The sequence below is a fragment of the Triticum aestivum genome, chromosome 2A (assembly GCF_018294505.1).
Source record: "Triticum aestivum cultivar Chinese Spring chromosome 2A, IWGSC CS RefSeq v2.1, whole genome shotgun sequence".
NCBI classification, from domain to species: domain Eukaryota; kingdom Viridiplantae; phylum Streptophyta; class Magnoliopsida; order Poales; family Poaceae; genus Triticum; species Triticum aestivum.
The window spans coordinates 777,832,259-777,850,080 of NC_057797.1; the positions used below are offsets into that span (position 1 = coordinate 777,832,259).

The following is a 17,822-nucleotide window of genomic DNA, read 5'->3' on the forward strand; positions in this document are numbered from 1 at the left end:
ATAATCCACCTCGGTCATATCGTTGCAGTGCTTAGGCGAAGCCTTGTGCCGGTAGCTTCATCATCACCGTCATCACGCCGTCGTGCTGACGAAACTCTCCCTCGACACTCAGCTGAATCTAGAGTTCGCGGGACGTCACCGAGTTGAATGTGTGCAGATCGCGGAGGTGCCGTACTTTTGGTACTAGGATCGATCGATCATGAAGACGTGCGACTACATCAACCGCATTGTCATAACGCTTCCGCTTACAGTCTACGAGGGAACATAGAAAACACTCTCCCCTCTCGTTGCTATGCATCACCATGATCTTGCGTGTGCGTAGGAATTTTTCTGATATTACTGCGTTTCCCACAGCCGATTCCTAACCCGGCGAAGGGCACGATGGCAGTCGACATCATTCGCTGGGCCATGAATCAGGCTGTCTCCGACGACACTAAACAGAGGAAGAAGTGGTCCAAATACAAGAACTATTGGGCTCCTAATGACCGTCGTGCCGCAGTGTACTGGGAGACGGCAATCGAGCCACCAGCGGTCATCGGTGGGGAGCCTAAGGAGGAAGAACAACCGGTGCAGATGCCAGTGAGGGTGCCAGAGCGAGGCCGTCATACCTGGCAGATCGACCTCGACTCCTCCGACAGCGACAACGACCCGATGAAGGCCAGCCACTCGACCCACCGCTCCGCACGCCGGTGACGGCCGCCGCGGTTAGCCGGTGTCTGTTCTATACCCCCAATCCCCCTTCTACTCCATCCGCATATAGCTCTATTCCGATCTTGCATGAACTAGTATGAGCTCATATGAACTCGTATGAACTGTTGTGCTTATCTACCTCTATTCCCCATTCCCCTCTCCGCCGTGGATCGAATCTATCGTCGGATCGAACGCGAAAAAGTAGTGCATGACGAACAGAGAAGTGTTTATCGCCATTGCCGCGGACCAGGTGATGATCTGCTCGCTGGTGATGTAGTCTGGTGGTCTTCTTGCTCTCCTCCGATCCGCTGCCGCCAGTGAGAGTTGGAAGAGTGGGGGAGAGTGGGGAGAGGGAGTGGCGAGGGACGGTGAGGCTAATAACTATCGGCGCTTCGGAAAGCAACGCGGCTTCTCGAGCGTGGTCGCGCGCGTGCAACCGCCGCCGCCCACGTGCACCGCTCGGGCCTGGCCCTGAAGAAACTACCGATTCGAGCGTTCCCAGGGAGTCAGACCCAGAAGTGCTTTAAGTTTCGTGCCATGCGGGCCGAACAGTAAAAGCAGGCAACCAATCGGCCCGTTTGCGTCCCGCGCGAGCCAGGCCGGGCCTCGTGCAAGCAACCAAACACGCACAAAGAAACTGTGGTTGGGGCGATGGAAGTTGGCAGTTGCAGACGTGATCAAGACGGACGAACACGAGGAAGCGAGGCAGCTTCCTCGTTCCTGCCCAGTAAGAAATGGATCCGCAACAAGCGGCCTCGTTCATGCAGCGTCATTTTTGCTCGGCAAAAGGAAACGTTGTTGCACTGGGTGGTGCCTATCAGCAGCACAGGGGAAAAGCCTAACCAATCTTAACCTGCTTGGGTTTCATCCAAACATTACTAGCAGAGCCATTTAGTGTGGCCTACACGAGCCCATGATACCCAGTTGCAAAAGAAGTCTGCATCCATACATGCATTTCTCTAAATGACCGTCGAGGTTCTATGAATCCAGAGACATGAATCAAACGAGAGGAACATCGGTCACAACATTTACACCTGATCTAATATCACCAACAAACCAATCCCAAATACAGGAGTTGTGCTATATGCAAGATAAATTTGGTCCGATATTGATACGACGGTGCATATGCACCATCCATTGTGTTTGTTATATGTTTTAGATGAGCGTCATACAGAGATCGGACTGGTTTTCATCGGACGCAAAGCATCTGTATAATTAGAAAGATGTCTTTTGTCCAAACAAAATAGACCAATCTTCACATGACTTTCATACCAAGTCAAAATGAAATTTACAGATCAAAAACTTCACACGGTACTGCAGAGAACAGAACAAAAGGAAATGCATGCTAGGTACACAGCCGACTACAAATGCAGGAGTGCAGGACCAAATAAGGTTGCCCAAACAGCTCATGGAAATCATGACCATTAACAGAGCACCTTAGCATGCACCCAACTCTAAACTGAACCTAGATCACATAAATTAAGCGCGCAGCCGCAAACTTGGTACCAACAAGCCCTGTACAGATCAAATCAAATCACCAACAGCATCCAAGCACTTGCACCCAAGTGCTTGGTATTACCAAGCCAACCCAGATTTGAAGAATAAAACAAGAGGTAATCTTAACATAACTGGTTCATACAGTACTAGCAATGCTATCTGGCGATCAGATCAAAATGCATTTACAGATATCCAAAATTTCACTCGGTACTGCACACAACAGAGCAATGCTATCTCCATTCTCCACTCATAATCTGTGTCTAAGTGGCAAATGCATGCTAGGTGCAACAAACTATGGATACATGACCAACAATCAAGGTTGCCCAAACATATCATTGACACCATGACCATCGACAGAGGATGTTAGCATGCGTCCAACTCTAAACTGGACCTGGATCGCATAGATCACTCAAAGTCGAAACTATCGCGCCAACAAGCCCTACCCTAATCAATCATGAACATGAACCAAGCACCTAAGTGTTGGGCGGCATTACCAAACCAAACCAAACCAAGCCAAACCAGATTTCAAGAATAAAACAATAGTGTTAGACCGTCAGTACCAAGCACTGCCCAGATACGAGAAGGATTCACAAGCTGCTACAAACAAAGAATAAATCAAATACAACTAAACGACTCGATTTTATCATAAGGCCACGCCGGCCTCTATGCATCAAGAAACATGTATAACTTATGCAGAGGAAAGCTACCTCGATTTCAACCGGCGAACGATGACCGTCAGCATACCACCTGCATTTTAAGTATATCACACAATGTTCAACCAAACAGCATTGCCATGATGATCCATGCCGGCTCGCCTACTCGGCGGTGTTGGGCCTACTCAAGCAGTCGAGGATCTCCGTCCTGGTGCGCACGATGCGGTGGAACATCTCGCGCACCTGCCGCTCGAGCGGGTCGAGCCCTTCCTTGAGTGCCTCGCACACCTGCACCAGCTCCTGCGCGGCCTCCCGCACCTCGGCGTCCTTCTCCTTGTCCAGGGGGAATTGTGCGGCGTCGGTGATCTCCATGAGCTGCCGCGACCAACGCTCGATGAGGTGTATCTCCTTGAGCAGCCCGCACGAGTGCTTGCGGTCCTTCTTCTTGGACTCCTCGAGGACGCGCTCGTAGAGCGTGGTGACCGGGCCGGCCCAGGGGAAGCTCCTGGGCACGGCGAAGTGCGCCTGGAGGCCGCGGTCCTGGCAGGGGATGGCGGCGACGAGCGCCCAGGCGGTGACGAAGAGCACGGAGCCCATGGTGTACACGGCGGAGGCGAGGCCGCCCGTGGCGGCGACGTCGTTGGCGCGGGGCACCGGCAGGTTGCCCCCGATGGCCTGCAGCTGGCGGGACGCGGACCAGGTGCGGGACACGCTCCAGGACAGCGACCTGAAGTGGGAGCCGCCGGAGCCGGAGCCGGAGCCGCTGCTGCTGCGGCGGTGGTGCCCCCGGCTCTGGCCCCCGGCGGCGTCCTTGCCGCCGTTACCCGTCCGGCCGAAGGAGCGGTTCCGCTGCCCCCCGCCGCCGGCGTCCTTGTCGTCGAGCATGAGGATGGTGAGGTCGGTGAGCGCCTTGCGGGCGCGGCGGATCTGGCCCTCCCCGAGCGGCGCGGCGGGGTCGGACGCGGCGCCCTGCGGGGCGAGCGCGGCGGCGGCGATGGCGAGGTGCTTGCGCCACTGGCGGAGCAGGTCGAGGCCGTCGCGGAGCGCGTTGCAGAGGTCGAGCGCCTTGACGGCGCGGTCGAAGAAGTCGGCGACGAGGCGGTCGAGCGGGGGGCGCGCGAGGGCCCCGGGGCCGCCGCCGAGGAGCGCGGAGCGGAACTCCTCGAGGCAGATGAGGAAGGAGTCGAGCAGGTGCTGGGTCCACGCTATCGACAGGATCTCCGGCGGGGCGTTCTTGGCGTCGGCGGGGGCGGCGTCGGGGGAGCAGGGGAGCAGGTCGAGAAGCAGCTCGGCGGCGTGGCGCTGAAAGGCGTCGACTTCGCGGTCGGCGGGGGAGGAGGAGGGGTTGGCGGTGTTGGCGTGGTCGGGCGTGGGCGGGGCGGAGTGGATCTGGCCGTGCTCGCGGTGGCGGAGCGAGAGGATGTGGCGGCCGAAGGAGGTGTGGTGGTGGTGGTGCGCCGGCGAGGCGGAGGAGTCGGTGGCCGGCATTGCGGGCGAGCGCGCTAGGGTTGGACTACCGGTCTGCAGCGGCGGCGGCGAGCAATCCGGAATGGTTCGTCTGCTTGCGCCACCACCAACTATGAGAGGAAGGAAGGTGAACGGAATGGGAAAGGGAGGAGGGAATCAGGGGGGCTGGAATGGGATTTCGGGGGAGGCGAGGGGTGGGGGTGAAAAAGGCGTCGGGTTTGTCTGTCTGTCTCCACCTCGGCACTGTCGCGCTGCTGGCGTCTGCTCTGACCCTATCCGGCGGCTCTTGGCTGCTGCTGGTGTGGGTAAACAAAAAAATAAATTTAAATCAAAATATCTTCATCCTGATCTTAATTAAATATTTTTTGAGTTGTTGATTTTCTTTTGAGAGAGCTATCCCCTTGTTCCAAGCGGTTCGATCTTAATTAATTGATGATGTAGCCTCTTTTACAACGTCCAAATTAACCGACACAACATCTACATAATTATAAAATAAAAATTATACTATAGAGTCTGTGTCAATTAGTTTGGATCGGAGAGAGTATAAGTATTTTATTTCTTTTATGCTCCGATGAACTACATAGATCAGAGACGCATATTACCCTCGCGCACACGACCAAGTATTTCAGTACAAGTTTTGTTTCTATTTACTTTATAGATTATATAAATTTATCTTAACTCAAACTTCATAATTTTCATCATAAAAATTTATGAACATCTACAATACCGCATACCATTACACTCATCATTTTTAATATAATTTCACAACATATATTACATTATTGTAAATGTTAGTATTTTTTTAAAGTTTTACTTAAAAACAAAGCTAATACACAAACCTAAAAAAAAGGAGCACATCTAAGCATCTATAAGTACATAATCGGTCATACATTTGGATGGTCAACGCGAAAAAAATACATGAATGGACCCTTTGGAAAACTCATTTCTAAATGCTAACAAAAATCGAAAAAATGTCTCACGCGTACAGCTTGACATTCTATGTGTGCGCAGGAAGTTTCGCGGAAAAGTAACTTTCATTCTGGCCTGTGCAAAAAAGACAAAAAAAAAGGTTTGTGGAACGCTATTTAGAAGCATTTAAATTTGTCTTTTTCGTCGAGGCAAAATAGAAACTGATTTTTTTTCATTAAACTTTGTGCCCAGCACATATTGTGAAGATGTATGCGTGAAATTTTGTTTCAACAGTTTTGACATTTGAAAACGCGTTTAAAATACGTCATTTTTAAACGGGTTCATATGCCCACGGGCTTATGATATCCTCACTCTGGTCCACGCCTGCTTCACACTCTTCCGATACTCTTCCATCATGTAACCGGTACTCGACATTTTTAAACTGGTTCTTTTTTTCATTAAACTTTGCTGCCCGCGCATATTGTGAAGACGTGTGTGTGAAATGTTGATTCAAAAATTGTGACATTTGAAAACACGTTTAAAATACATTTATTTTAAACGGGTCAATATGCCCATGGGCTTAGCACGTCTTCACTCTGGTCCACGCCTGCTTCACACTCTTCCGGTACTCTTCCACCATGCAACCGGTACCGGACATTTTGGACGTGGATGCGGCTGTGAAGCCAGCCATTTGTGGTTTGCCTTTTTTGATAGATTGGTATATTGGTCATTCATTTCGAGTGGGTCAGTATTATAGATCGGGCAACTCATTGCTTCTCGCATTTCACAATATAAAAGTGCAATTTCTTATGAATTCAGCACATTGACTATGATATTCGGGCCATGGGTTCTCACTCACCCACATGGACACATGGAGGCTAATTAAACCGAGTCGGACAAATTATTGAGGCAACAACAACCCAGTGGCATTTCTATACGCTCGCCGAGAGGAGTCAAACTTGCCAGGCCCAACATACAAATACAATGCAGGTCAATAATATGTGGTGCAGACTGCAGAAAATGGGCACCATCGTCAACGTTCGGACCAGACGTGCACCGCACCCGTGCATCATCATAAGTTTCCGGATCCGTCTTTCGGAGGTGCTCATAGGGGTAAGGTGTGCGTGTGTGCGTTCATAGGGGTGAGTGTATGCGCGTGTATATGAGCGCTTGTGTCTGTACTGATGCTAAAAAAAACAGTTGGGCCACACGCGCGCACGACACGACACATTCCTGGGTACGTTTAGCAAGCAATTTGCACGTCGCCGTCGAGCGCTTAACTGCGGCCGTCATCGCTCGTCGACTCGCGGTGGAGCTTGGAGCAAGCGTGCCGATTTTCTACGGCGGAACCTTCACTCCGGGTGACAGACAGCCGCATGACACGTTGGGCCCGTCCGTCGCGGTCGGTCTCTCTCTCTGCCACGTGGGCCCTCCGGTGGAAGATATTTTATATTTTATTTGCGTCAAGAATCTCAGTCCCGAGGAGATGGCCGGCTCGTGCGGCTGGTTGGCTATATAGAAATGATGAAATGAAGCCGCGCCGATTGGTTAGGTTAAGGATTACATTAGTGGGTTAGGATTAGTTTAATCCTTATCAGTGGTTTCATTCAGGATTAGTTTAAGATAACACAAAGGCAAATCCAACACGACAGAGCACTGTACTGTAGATGAGCGATCGATCTGGTCGCCTCAAAAATTCTGCAGCTGTACCTGTGCCAGCAGAATCTCTCTTATCGTCACATCAGCGTTTCTTTCCCTTTCTTATTATTACCACTTGTGTTGCTAATAATAGCAGCACTGATTAAGATCAGGTGCGGCGCAGAACCAAGCAAACATAAATTAATCAAGCCACCGATCGTGGGACGTACCCCCCCCCCCCCCCCCCCCCCCCCCCCCCCAACGCAGAAATCTCATCATATGCATATGGACAGATCCATCCGCAGACAGACACTGATATAGGGGCAAAGGTCATCCAACCATGGTCGTCGAATAATAAGTGGACGCCTAGTTTTCGTTAATTTCCCTACTATCTACCACTCCCTCCTCCGTTCCCAAATATAAGTTTTTCTAGAGATTCTAACAAGTGACTACATACGGAGCAAAATGAGTGAATCTACACTCTAAAATATGTCTACATACATCCGTATGTTGTAGTCCATTTAAAATGTTTAAAAAGATTTTTATATTTAGAAACGTAGGAAGTACATAGCAAAAGGATTGAACTCTAGCACGTGTCCCACGTCCGGCTCTACTTTGCGTTCGCCCTCATCGTTGTTGCGTGCCCGCGCATAGCTGTCGACGTTGGCATCGTTGTCATGATGGCCCGACACGTCATCAGGCTCCGCTTCCAACGCGTTCAAGGGGCGGTTGCTCCGTGTCAACGCTCACGGCAGATGGGTGCGGGCGCCTGCTCCTCGTCCTCCGCCACCTCCATGATGATCTCCGCCATCTCCATGGGGTCGTCCTCCTCCTCCTGCTCCTCCTCCTGCTCCTCCTCCATTTCCGGCTCGTCCGAGCTTTGTTCCAGAGAGCTCGGAGGTCAGCCGCCCGCAATGCGAGCCTGGCAATGGTCCTCTGCAGACTCGATCGCGATCTCGGCGCGACGACAACGATCTCCACCAACCGCGAGAGGTCCTTCGCAACGATGGGCGATAGGCAAGGAAGGGCGATGGTGGGGCGGTCAGCCGGTGACTAGAACAAAGGGAGAAGGTGCTTGAAACAGTATGGTTTTGGGACATTTCCCACCGGCTTTAAATATCTCAGGCAGGCGAAGCGTCAGGTTGAATGCAGGCGGCCATGGTAGCCTTCTCATTCGCCATGCCAGTGTGGATGTCGGGCAGGTGAATGACCAATCAGCCTTGGTATGGCTAGGAAGTCGTCCCATCCGCTTTGACCAACATGAAAGCGGCGCGGAGGACGAGTGGACGCGGCGGGAAAGGGTTTTTTTAGATGGGTGCGCGTGGTCAGAGTCCGATATGCCAGCTGTTCAGACGCCCTTGAACCTCCACTTCATTTGGTTTAGGTTTGGACATTTTGGATGTCCGTGTCGGTCCAACTATTTCGGTGACCGTTGTGGATGGCAAGAATGTTTGAACCGTTCAGTCTAAACATTTGCGGGTGATTTGATGAGCCGCGTTAGAGTTGCCTAACGGAGCAGCGGCACAACGGATCGAGCCAACCAACATTTCGAGTAGTAGCAAATGTATAGGGCATTTGCGTAGTTCTAGGTCGACAATGTATTGTATGTGACGCGAAAATTATAAGTGTAGAAACTGCATCCGTCTATGAATTCAATGAAACACTTTTGACGACATATGGCAAACATTTAATTGGGCAAATCGACAACATAAAACGGCGCACACGCTACCATAGAAGAGAGAGATTGTACGGAAGGCCATGTCACCTGAGTGCCACTGTGAATTGTAGTTGAAGAAGGAAACGTGGGTGCCACATGAGGCCACGTACGTAGAGGAAACGCTGCATCGCTCTCGGCCGCGCCACGGCCACGGCGTGCCGGAGGCCGGAAACGCTCGCCGTCCCCTCCCAAGGTCATAACAAGTTAAATTAAATTGTAGCCACCATCTTGATCATAAAATATGGAACTTAATATAAATCTATCGTCAGATCCCGGTCAGACACAAGGCAATTTTTTCTGATAATTTGTACACTATATGATAATTGTATCACAGAATATTGCAAATCGTATACGCAAGCATAGCAATGTTATCAGTTTTCGCATGGCAGATTTGATTATCAGGATTTTTTTAGCAGAAAAGTTCTAACTTCAAATGTTTAACATTTCGTTCAAAAATCTTTTTGGCGTGCACCACACTCGTACACGTACCGTTCAACCACATCACACGACTGGGTCTTTCCGCTACGCCTGGGGATACATTTCTGACGTCCGTGTCGCAAGAAATATGCAGGTCACCCCCGCAATAAGAAATGCTTAGAGCATTACTAATAGAGCCCTGAAATCCTCAAACCCCTAAAAATAATTGCTTTTTTACAGTTTTCGCCGAAAAAACGCCGTAGACTAGAACCTCTAAACCCTCAAATCCGTAAAAAAAATTAGAGGTCCAACCCTCAAACCAATTTGCAATCTGTAGAAGTAGGTGTTGATGGGAAAATCTCCCCCCAACCCGCACTCCTCCTCGTCGCTCGCTCCGAGCTAGCGCGGGAGCCAACCGCTCCTCCTCCCGCACGCGTCCCGCCGCACTCCTCCTCGTCGCCGGCCATGGAAGGCCCCGCGGCCGCCGCGCCCCCGCCCGCCGCGGCCGCCGCTCCCGCCCCGCCCGTCCCGCTCGCGTCGCCCGCCCCCGCCCCCCACTAGTAGAAAAAGGGCCTTTAGTCCCGGTTCTGAAACCGGGACTAAAATGTCGGTACTAATGCCTCTCCTTTTAGTCTCGGTTCAATCCAGAACCGGTACTAAAGGGCTCTGCCACGTGGAGCTCCACCTTTAGTCCCACCAACCGGGACTAAAGGAAATTTTATGATTTTTTTTGAAATTTTTTTTTGAAATTTTTTTATTTTCAAATTTCTGAATTATTTTAACCTCTAGTCTGTAATCACCACCCCTCATCACTTCTCAATTTATCCTCTAATCACCCCTCATCATTCCAAATCATCTAACTTCCCGAACGGTCACCCATCCTCCAACTCCCCCAGCCTGAGCATGTTGAGCACGCTTAACTTCCGGGTTCTATTCTCCCTCGTTCCAAGTCTGCACTTGTTGTTTTCCAGACAATACTAAGATGTCAATCCTATTAACCTTCAGGAATTTTGCTTGAGCATGAAGTGACACATTTCATAGTTTTATTTTGAAACTATTGTTTTAAAAAAAATTATTTAGTAACACTAATATTTCTTGAATAATTAGTTTGACCATTGTTTGACCACAGTTTGACCAGATTTGACCAAAATTGAAATAACTGAAATAATTATTTAGTAACACTAATATTCTAGAATAATTAGTTTGACCATTGTTTGACCAAAGTTTGCCCACTGTTTGAATTTTTTTCGATTTTTTTCACTCTAGATCTTAAAAGCCCCATAACTTTTTTTCTATTAGGTTTTTGAGGATTTTGAAAATGTTTAACGGGGTTTCCCTAGTTAAATTTGGATGTAACTTTTCGAGTAGATGATTTTTCATATAAAAAACTTTTTCATCTGAGTTAGTATGCAAAAGTTATGCCAATTTTTACAAATTTCAGAGAGATTTTGCAAATAAAGTCAAAATTCACATTTGCAAATTTTCCCAACAACTAGACCACGTATCACATGGGAAACTTATTTTCTTTTATTTTTTTGACATCTCCATCATTTTCTTTTATTTTTTTTAAAACTGAAAAGGCGATAGGGGGGGGAGGGGTATAGTTTGAAAATGGGACCTTTAGTACCGGTTCGTGGCACGAACCGGGACTAAAGGTCTCATCCCCATTAGTCCCGGTTCGTGCCTCAAACCGGGACTAAAGGTCTAATCTTTAGTCCCGGTTTGTGGCACGAACCGGGACCAATGGTTGTGGGCCAGGAGCGAGGCCCATTGGTCCCGGTTCATCCCATCAACCGGGACCAAAAGGTCTAGATGAACCGGGACCAATGGCCCACGTGGCCCGGCCGGCCCCCTGGGCTCACGAACCGGGACCAATGCCCCCATTGGTCCCGGTTATGGACTGAACCGGGACTAATGGGGTTACCCGGCCTGGACCAAAGCCCCCTTTTCTACTAGTGCCCGCCCCCGGCCCCGCCCGACCCACCGTCGCCGACGTGGTGGCGGCGACCCACGTCGGGGCCAAGCGACGGCGGGCGGGCCTCGCACCACCTTCTGCCGCCCCCACCCCGGCGCCCGCCCCCGTCATCGCCCCGCCCGCCTCGCCCGCACCGGCTCCCGCCGTCGCCGCCTCACCGCCGCTTCCCGCCCCGGCTACCAAGAAGAGCCGGCAGAAGGCGGCCTCTCTTGGGCCGCGAGGGGCGGCCTCGAAGCTGCGGAAGAAGCCCGCGGCGGCCGCCGTCACCCAACCTCCTCCCGCCGCGCACGAGGTGTTCGAGGAAATGGCAAACCCATCCTCGTTCATGGACCTCCTCCAAAACGCGGAGGTGGACCTCGGAGCTCCGCCTCTAGACCCCTTTAGGGTTGGTGACGACTTGGAGGAGAAGGAGGAAGATGAGGAGGAGGTGGGGGGTGACGAGGAGGAGGTGGCCGAGATAGGGGAGGAGGCATTCACCGCCGCTTCCCGCCCACACGCGCGGTCGACAAACTACACCGAGGCGGAAGATGTCCTCTTGGCTCGTGCTTGGGCAGCTGTGGGAATGGATGCAACCACCGGCACCGATCAAACCGGTAAACGGTATTGGCAAAGGATCGAGAACGTCTATTGTAAGATCAAGCCGAAGAATAGTGGGTTCATCCATCGCTCTTTCCGGTCGCTTCAAGGCCGGTGGGAGTTGATCAAGCCCGCTTGTTCTCGTTGGAGTGCGGCCATGGACCAAGTGAGAGATGCACCACCTAGTGGAATCGTGGAGAGTGACTATGTGAGTACATATTTCTTCACTATTTTGATTATGTGTGTGCCATGGACCAAGTGATAGATGATATTGGTAGGTTCTTATGTGATTTATGTGTGGTTCATAGGAGACAATTGCCGGCATGAGGTACAAGGAGATGGCCGCTTCCAAGGGCAAGCCATTCCCATTTAAGCATGTTTGGTCAATTCTTCAAACCTTTGACAAGTGGAAGGTGAGGGATCAAGAGACCGCACCCAAGAAGTCGGCAATGCTAAGGATGGATGATAGTGAAGATGAGGAGGAGAGGAACTTGGGCAAGCCCGAGGGAAACAAGAAGGGCAAGCTAAGGGTGAAGATGGAAGAAGAGGCGTCAAGCCTAAGGGAGAAGATGGACCACATGATGAAGGCAAGAGAGGAATTGACAACGAAGACATTGGAGACGAAGCTTCTTATCACCGAGAAGAAGAAAGAGGTCAAGCTTGCACAAGTTGAAGCAAAGCGTGAAGAAGCAAAGCGCAAGGCCGAGTTGGAGGAGAGGATGATCAAGCTCAAAGAGGCAAAGGTATGGAAAGAACTCATGATGGAAGAGAAAGAGCACATGATGATGTCCAAGAAGGACATGGATGAAGACCAATTGCAATGGTGGAAGGACTACAAGGAAGACATCGCGGAGAGGAAGCGGATGTTCCGTGTTGCGTCCTCTACTTTTCGAGGTGACACTCCGATGAGTAGTTGTGGTGATGGCGGTGTGTACGACTCCACCGGTGCCGATGGAGATGCTTGATGGAGCCCGCTTGTGGTCTATGAGATGGCACCGAGGTGCAACTTTTGGGTGATGGTGCCGATGAGAGGAGGAAGATGATGATTTTGTGATGTAAACTATTAAACCATGCATCAATGATTGTCATTTGGTAGTTTGTTTGGAAGTTGATTGTGTTCTTGTTGTCATGAATTGTGAAATGTCAAATGATAGATTTAAAGGTTGGGGTCGAGGCAAAGACTAGAACCCCCAAATCCAATCCTTAAAGCAGTTTACGGGTTGGGTTTGAGGGTTCTAGTATTTGCCCCTGTTTTTCAACCCTTAAAAGTGTCAAAAAGTGGCACAACTCAACCCTTAAAACTGCTTTTAACATTTGAGGGTTTGAGGATTCTACTAGTAATGCTCTTAGAGCAACTCTAGCAGAACCTGCAAAATCCCGAACTGCGAAACGCGTTTGCAGTTTGACGAATATCCCGTTTGCGGGTCGAGAACGAGCGCGGACGAACAAAAACCGTAGATAAATTGCATAATTAGAAGAAAAACAGTTTCGTGAGAGAAATTGCATCATACTAGTTCATCACATTCTACCTATATTTACATGATCAAACACTACAAACACTAGTTCATAATACATACTACATCAGTACTAGTACTAGAGGGGGTGGGATCTCACGGTGGCGAGCTCGCGGCCATGGACGATGCCGTGGAGGAACTCAATCCTCCTCGCGCGGAGCTGCTGAGGTCGATGTACTTCTCCCTCTGCTCCGCATGGACGCACCGCCACTTGTCGTCCTTTTCCTTGGCAGCGAGGTTGGCCGCGGCCGCCTGCTGGAACACGAGGTCTTCAAGCTCCTCTTGGTGGCGTCGGCGCTCCGCCTCCTCGCGCAAGCTCCGCTCGGCAATGGCGGCCGCGACCGCATCGACATCGGCGACGAAGTCCTCCGGCCGTACGACTCCACGGCAGCCGAGCTCCTCGGGCTCCTCCTTGACGGGGACGAACTCGATCTCCTTCGGCTCCTCCGACCACTCCCTCTTCACGGGGAGAAGGCCCGCGCCGGAAGAGGAGGAGCTCCTGGCGTAGGAAGATCTCGCCGCGGAGGAGGAACCCGCGGCAAAGGACGACGTACGCCGTGTCGACGGTCATATTCGTCCGTCTCGCGGATGCGGAAGCTCGGCAACAGCGAGAGGCCGCGGTTGGTCTACTTTCTCGCCCCGCGCTTCCTCGCGCCGTCCGACCGGACGCGCTGCTCGCGCTCGGTCGCCGCCGCCGCCGGATCTGCTCCTGGAGCCGCGTCCGGAGCTCCACATGCGGCCCCACATGACGGTTGGAGGCGGAAGGGGCTCGCCGTTGGCGAGAAATGTGAGGAAGGGATTGGGGAATTGCGGAGCTCGACGGCGGCAGGGGATAGGGTTTCGACCTGCAAACGCGTCACGAACCCATAGATATACTGGTCGGGGCGGACGGTTTGCGAGGCGCGGTAAATATTTTTACGGGCCGAGCCACTTTACGGGGTCTATTCTGACCGCAAAATTGGACCAAACCCGTATATTATGCGGATTTACGACTTTTGCGGGGTCAGCTAGAGTTGCTCTTAGAGCAAGCAACTAATTTTCTACGGCTGCACGCCTGCATTGTTCACTCCGATGACAGTCGCATTACACGTGGGCAGGCGGCTGGGAATGCTCACGTGCCCGGAAAGCGCGGAACGGGTTGGGCCCGTCCATCTTGGTCGTCTCTGCCATGTGGGCCCGTCCGTGGTAGATATTTTTGTTTGCGGTCGCCGATTCGTTGGGTGAGGGTTAGATTAGTTTAGCCATTTTTAGTGGTTTCATTCTGGAATCAGGATTAGTTTAAGATAAGTCAAAGGCAAAGCCAACACGACGGTGCAATCAGGTCGCCGAATCCGCTGCCAGCTATGGATGTCCACGAGAATCTCTCTTATCGCCACCAAAACGTTTCTTTCCTTTTTATTATCCTACCTATACAGAATCTTATCGCCACAAAAATGTTTCTTTCCTTTTTACTATTAACCTATATATAGATAGCGTTTTTGTGACCAACGGCTTCAGCGCAGCACCATGCAAATCAAGCAAGATAACAGAGCAGAGGCAACATCGAGTAAATAGCATAAAATTACTAGTTTACAGGCTAGGGTTCTAAAAAACTACCACTTTTTAATTTTTCTCAGAAAGCTACCAAACGCGCAGTCTGCTGTTTCAAAAAACCCAAACCCGCGGTGACTAGCGATTTAACCGTTTTTCTGACGGATTGGGCCCATCTGTCAGCCCACGTGGCCACGCGCGCTCACGGCGCGGCAGTTAACGGTCGTTAGCCGACGCGGTCCGGTCGGAACCAAAGTAGGCGGTCGGGCCACACACTCTCTCACTCCCCCTCCTCTCCCCCTCCTCTCCCCCGCAGTGACCTAGGTGGGCGATGGAGGCGGCGCAGCCAAATGTCGTCGGCGGCGAGCTATTGAGCCAAGGCGGCACCGGCCAGGAGGGCGGTGGACAGTTAGAGGTGGACAAATGGCTAGGCAGCTCGAGCTTCCCGGCGCAGCGGTCGCAGCAGCCATCACCGCCCGCGGCTCCTGTGGATCCGGCGAGCTCAGATCCAGAAGTCCACGCGGCCAGGGCAGTGGCGAAGCGCATCCACGCTGATCCATCAGGCGGCCACCATTGGGCGTCGTCCTTTGGTGGAGTGAGGTAAACACTGGTCAATGTTTCTGGTCTGGGTCCTTTAGTTAAAAATTTTGGGTGCTTTAGTTCAAATTAGAACTAGAGATAGTAATTGTTTGTTCTTGGCATGCTACTGTATTTTATTGGTTAAGTCAGTGTAGAAGAAAGTGCATTTGGTTAGTTCATTTGGTCAGTGCATTCACTGTAATTAGAAGAAAGTTCAGTAAATGTTCAGTGACTTAAAAAACGGTTGTTTGTCAATTTAATCCTACAACTTAGATGAAGAGATTTGGGACTTGAGGCTACATTTCCAAGGAATAGATAATATGGAGAAAAAGTATTCAGTTTCCTCAGATATCAGTTATCTGACCATATTAGCATTGGTTGAGTTGGAGGGCTATGGCATGGATGCATTTCTGACATATGTAAAGGAAGAGGGAAAGGGGCTGGAGGGTGTGGAGGCCCTGGATAGTGAGGAGGCATTAGAGGAAATGCTTGACTTATTTGTTGATAATAAGGTACTGAACATTAGTGTCAGAAAAGCTACTGATCCAAGCCCAGCAGATGAGGAACAGATCCCCATTGATCATGTTGGTGATCCTGTTGTTTACAGAGTTTCACAAGAAGGTGTTCTGTACCCTGCCTCTAATGCTAGTTTGCCAGCTTTAACCCCTGATGAGCGCTACATGAACACACAGCAAAGCAACAATTTTAACAAAGGGAAAACAGTTGTGGAAGAAGAAGATGTAGAAGAAGAAGCAGATGAAGAAGAAGAAGAAGTACCAGAGGAAGAAGATGAAGTTGAAGATGACAAATCATCTTCAGATTTTGAGTTCTTTAGGGGTGATTACAGAGGGGCAAAATTTCTTACAAAGCTTGGTGTAGGGGTGAAGATGAGGCTGGCACTGATACTGCAGAGCACTTTTGTGCAGCTAACTCAGAACCTTCTGAGTTTTGGGAGGAAGAACCAGTTGTTTCTGAAGATGAAGTAGTAGAGGATCCTGCTGTAACTACAAAAGCAGCCAAAAAGCTTAAGCTAGTTAGAAAACCTGGCCCAACTAGCAAGTCTCATAGTGAGCCTGAGCACATCAAGTTTGAAGATTATGTCCCTGAAGCTGATGAGTACTGTTTTCCAGGTGATTTTGGTATAAGTGATGAAGATGATGCACCAAGCCTGCCATCTGGAAGGAAGAGTAGGAAGAAGCAGAAGAAGGAGAGGATATGGTATGATCCATCAAGGCCTGATGCACATGAGCAGTTTGCAATGCATTTGTGCTTTGAAAATGTAGTTGAGTTCAGAGAAGCACTTAGAAATTTTCATGTGAGGACTCTTAGGAATTTGGAGTATCACAGAAATGAACCAACTACGGTTATTGCTTGGTGCTCTGACAGAAAACATGGTTGTGAGTTTTACATAGTTGCCTCCAAGATAGCTCATGAGGCAACTTTCAGTATCAAGAAGATGAACCTGGATCACACTTGTGGAGCAAGTGGAGAGAACACAAAGGTGACAGTCAATTGGGTTGCTAAGGTTTGTGAGGATACAGTCAGATCCAACCCTGAAGCTGGTGTTGACACAATTATGTCATACACAAAGAAGAAGTTTGGTGTGCATGTGCCTAAAAGCTTGGTATAGGGCAAGGAAGCAAGCAGTTGAGGTTGTGCAAGGAGATCACAAACTCCAGTATCACAGAATAAGGGACTACCTGCAGTGTGTGCTAGATACTAACCCTGGAAGTAGGCGCATAGTAACAACACATGAGGACCCACTTAACCCAGCTCCTACCCCAAGGTTTCACTATATGTTTTACTGCTTGTTTGCATGCAAGGAGGGTTTTCTGAATGGATGCATGCCATTTATAGGTAAGTATTCAGAAATTTATATGCTTTTTAAACATTGATGTACTTAGGCACTCATGTTATCATGTTAGCAGGTCTGGATGGTTGCTTCATCAAGCTAAGCACTGGTCAGCAGATATTGGCAGCTACAGGGAGGGATGGCAACAATAACATCTTCCCAATAGCTTTTGGTGTTGTTGATAAGGAAGAGACAGACAGTTGGACATGGTTTCTCACACGGTTGAGAACAGTCATTGGAACTGGCAATAAGTTTGGCAAATACACAATTATGTCTGATAGGCAGAAGGTATTGTTCTGAACCTAGTCTTTACATTTGCCTTTACATTTTCCATGAGTAAAATGTTATTCAGTAGATGAGTAACACTTAAGATTACCTTACATTGAACAGGGATTGTTGAATGCAATAGATGATGTATTCCCTGACTCTCCACAAAGGTTTTGTCTTAGACATATTTATGCCAATTTCCAATCTGCTGGTTTCAGAGGAGAGGAACTTAAGAAACATTTAGATCAGGCTGCCTATTCCTTTACCAAACATGGACATGATTTAGGCATGGAGAATTTGAAAAAAGAAAGTTTAGAAGCTTGGCAGTGGTTGTCATAGATACTAGAGCATACCTGGGCCAGGTATAAAATGGACATTGTGTGCAAAACAGACCTGGTAGTAAACAACCTTAGTGAGGTTTTCAATAAAATGATATTGGATGTTAGGAACAAGCCAATCAGGACTATGTTAAAGGGCATAAGAACAAAGCTGATGATTAAGTTTCAGAAGATCAGAGAGAAGATAGATACATGCAGATGGG

General features: G+C 49.8%; 1 protein-coding gene across 1 annotated transcript; it reads right to left on the reverse strand.

Moving 5' to 3' along the window:
* Window positions 1-2,688: 2,688 nt before the first annotated feature.
* On the reverse strand, window positions 2,689-4,476 carry LOC123191161 (protein ROH1). Its single transcript, XM_044603948.1, has one exon. The coding sequence runs from the start codon at window positions 4,326-4,328 to the stop codon at window positions 3,003-3,005; it is 1,326 nt and encodes a 441-aa protein (XP_044459883.1). The 5' UTR covers window positions 4,329-4,476; the 3' UTR covers window positions 2,689-3,002.
* Between the last annotated feature and the right edge of the window lie 13,346 nt (window positions 4,477-17,822).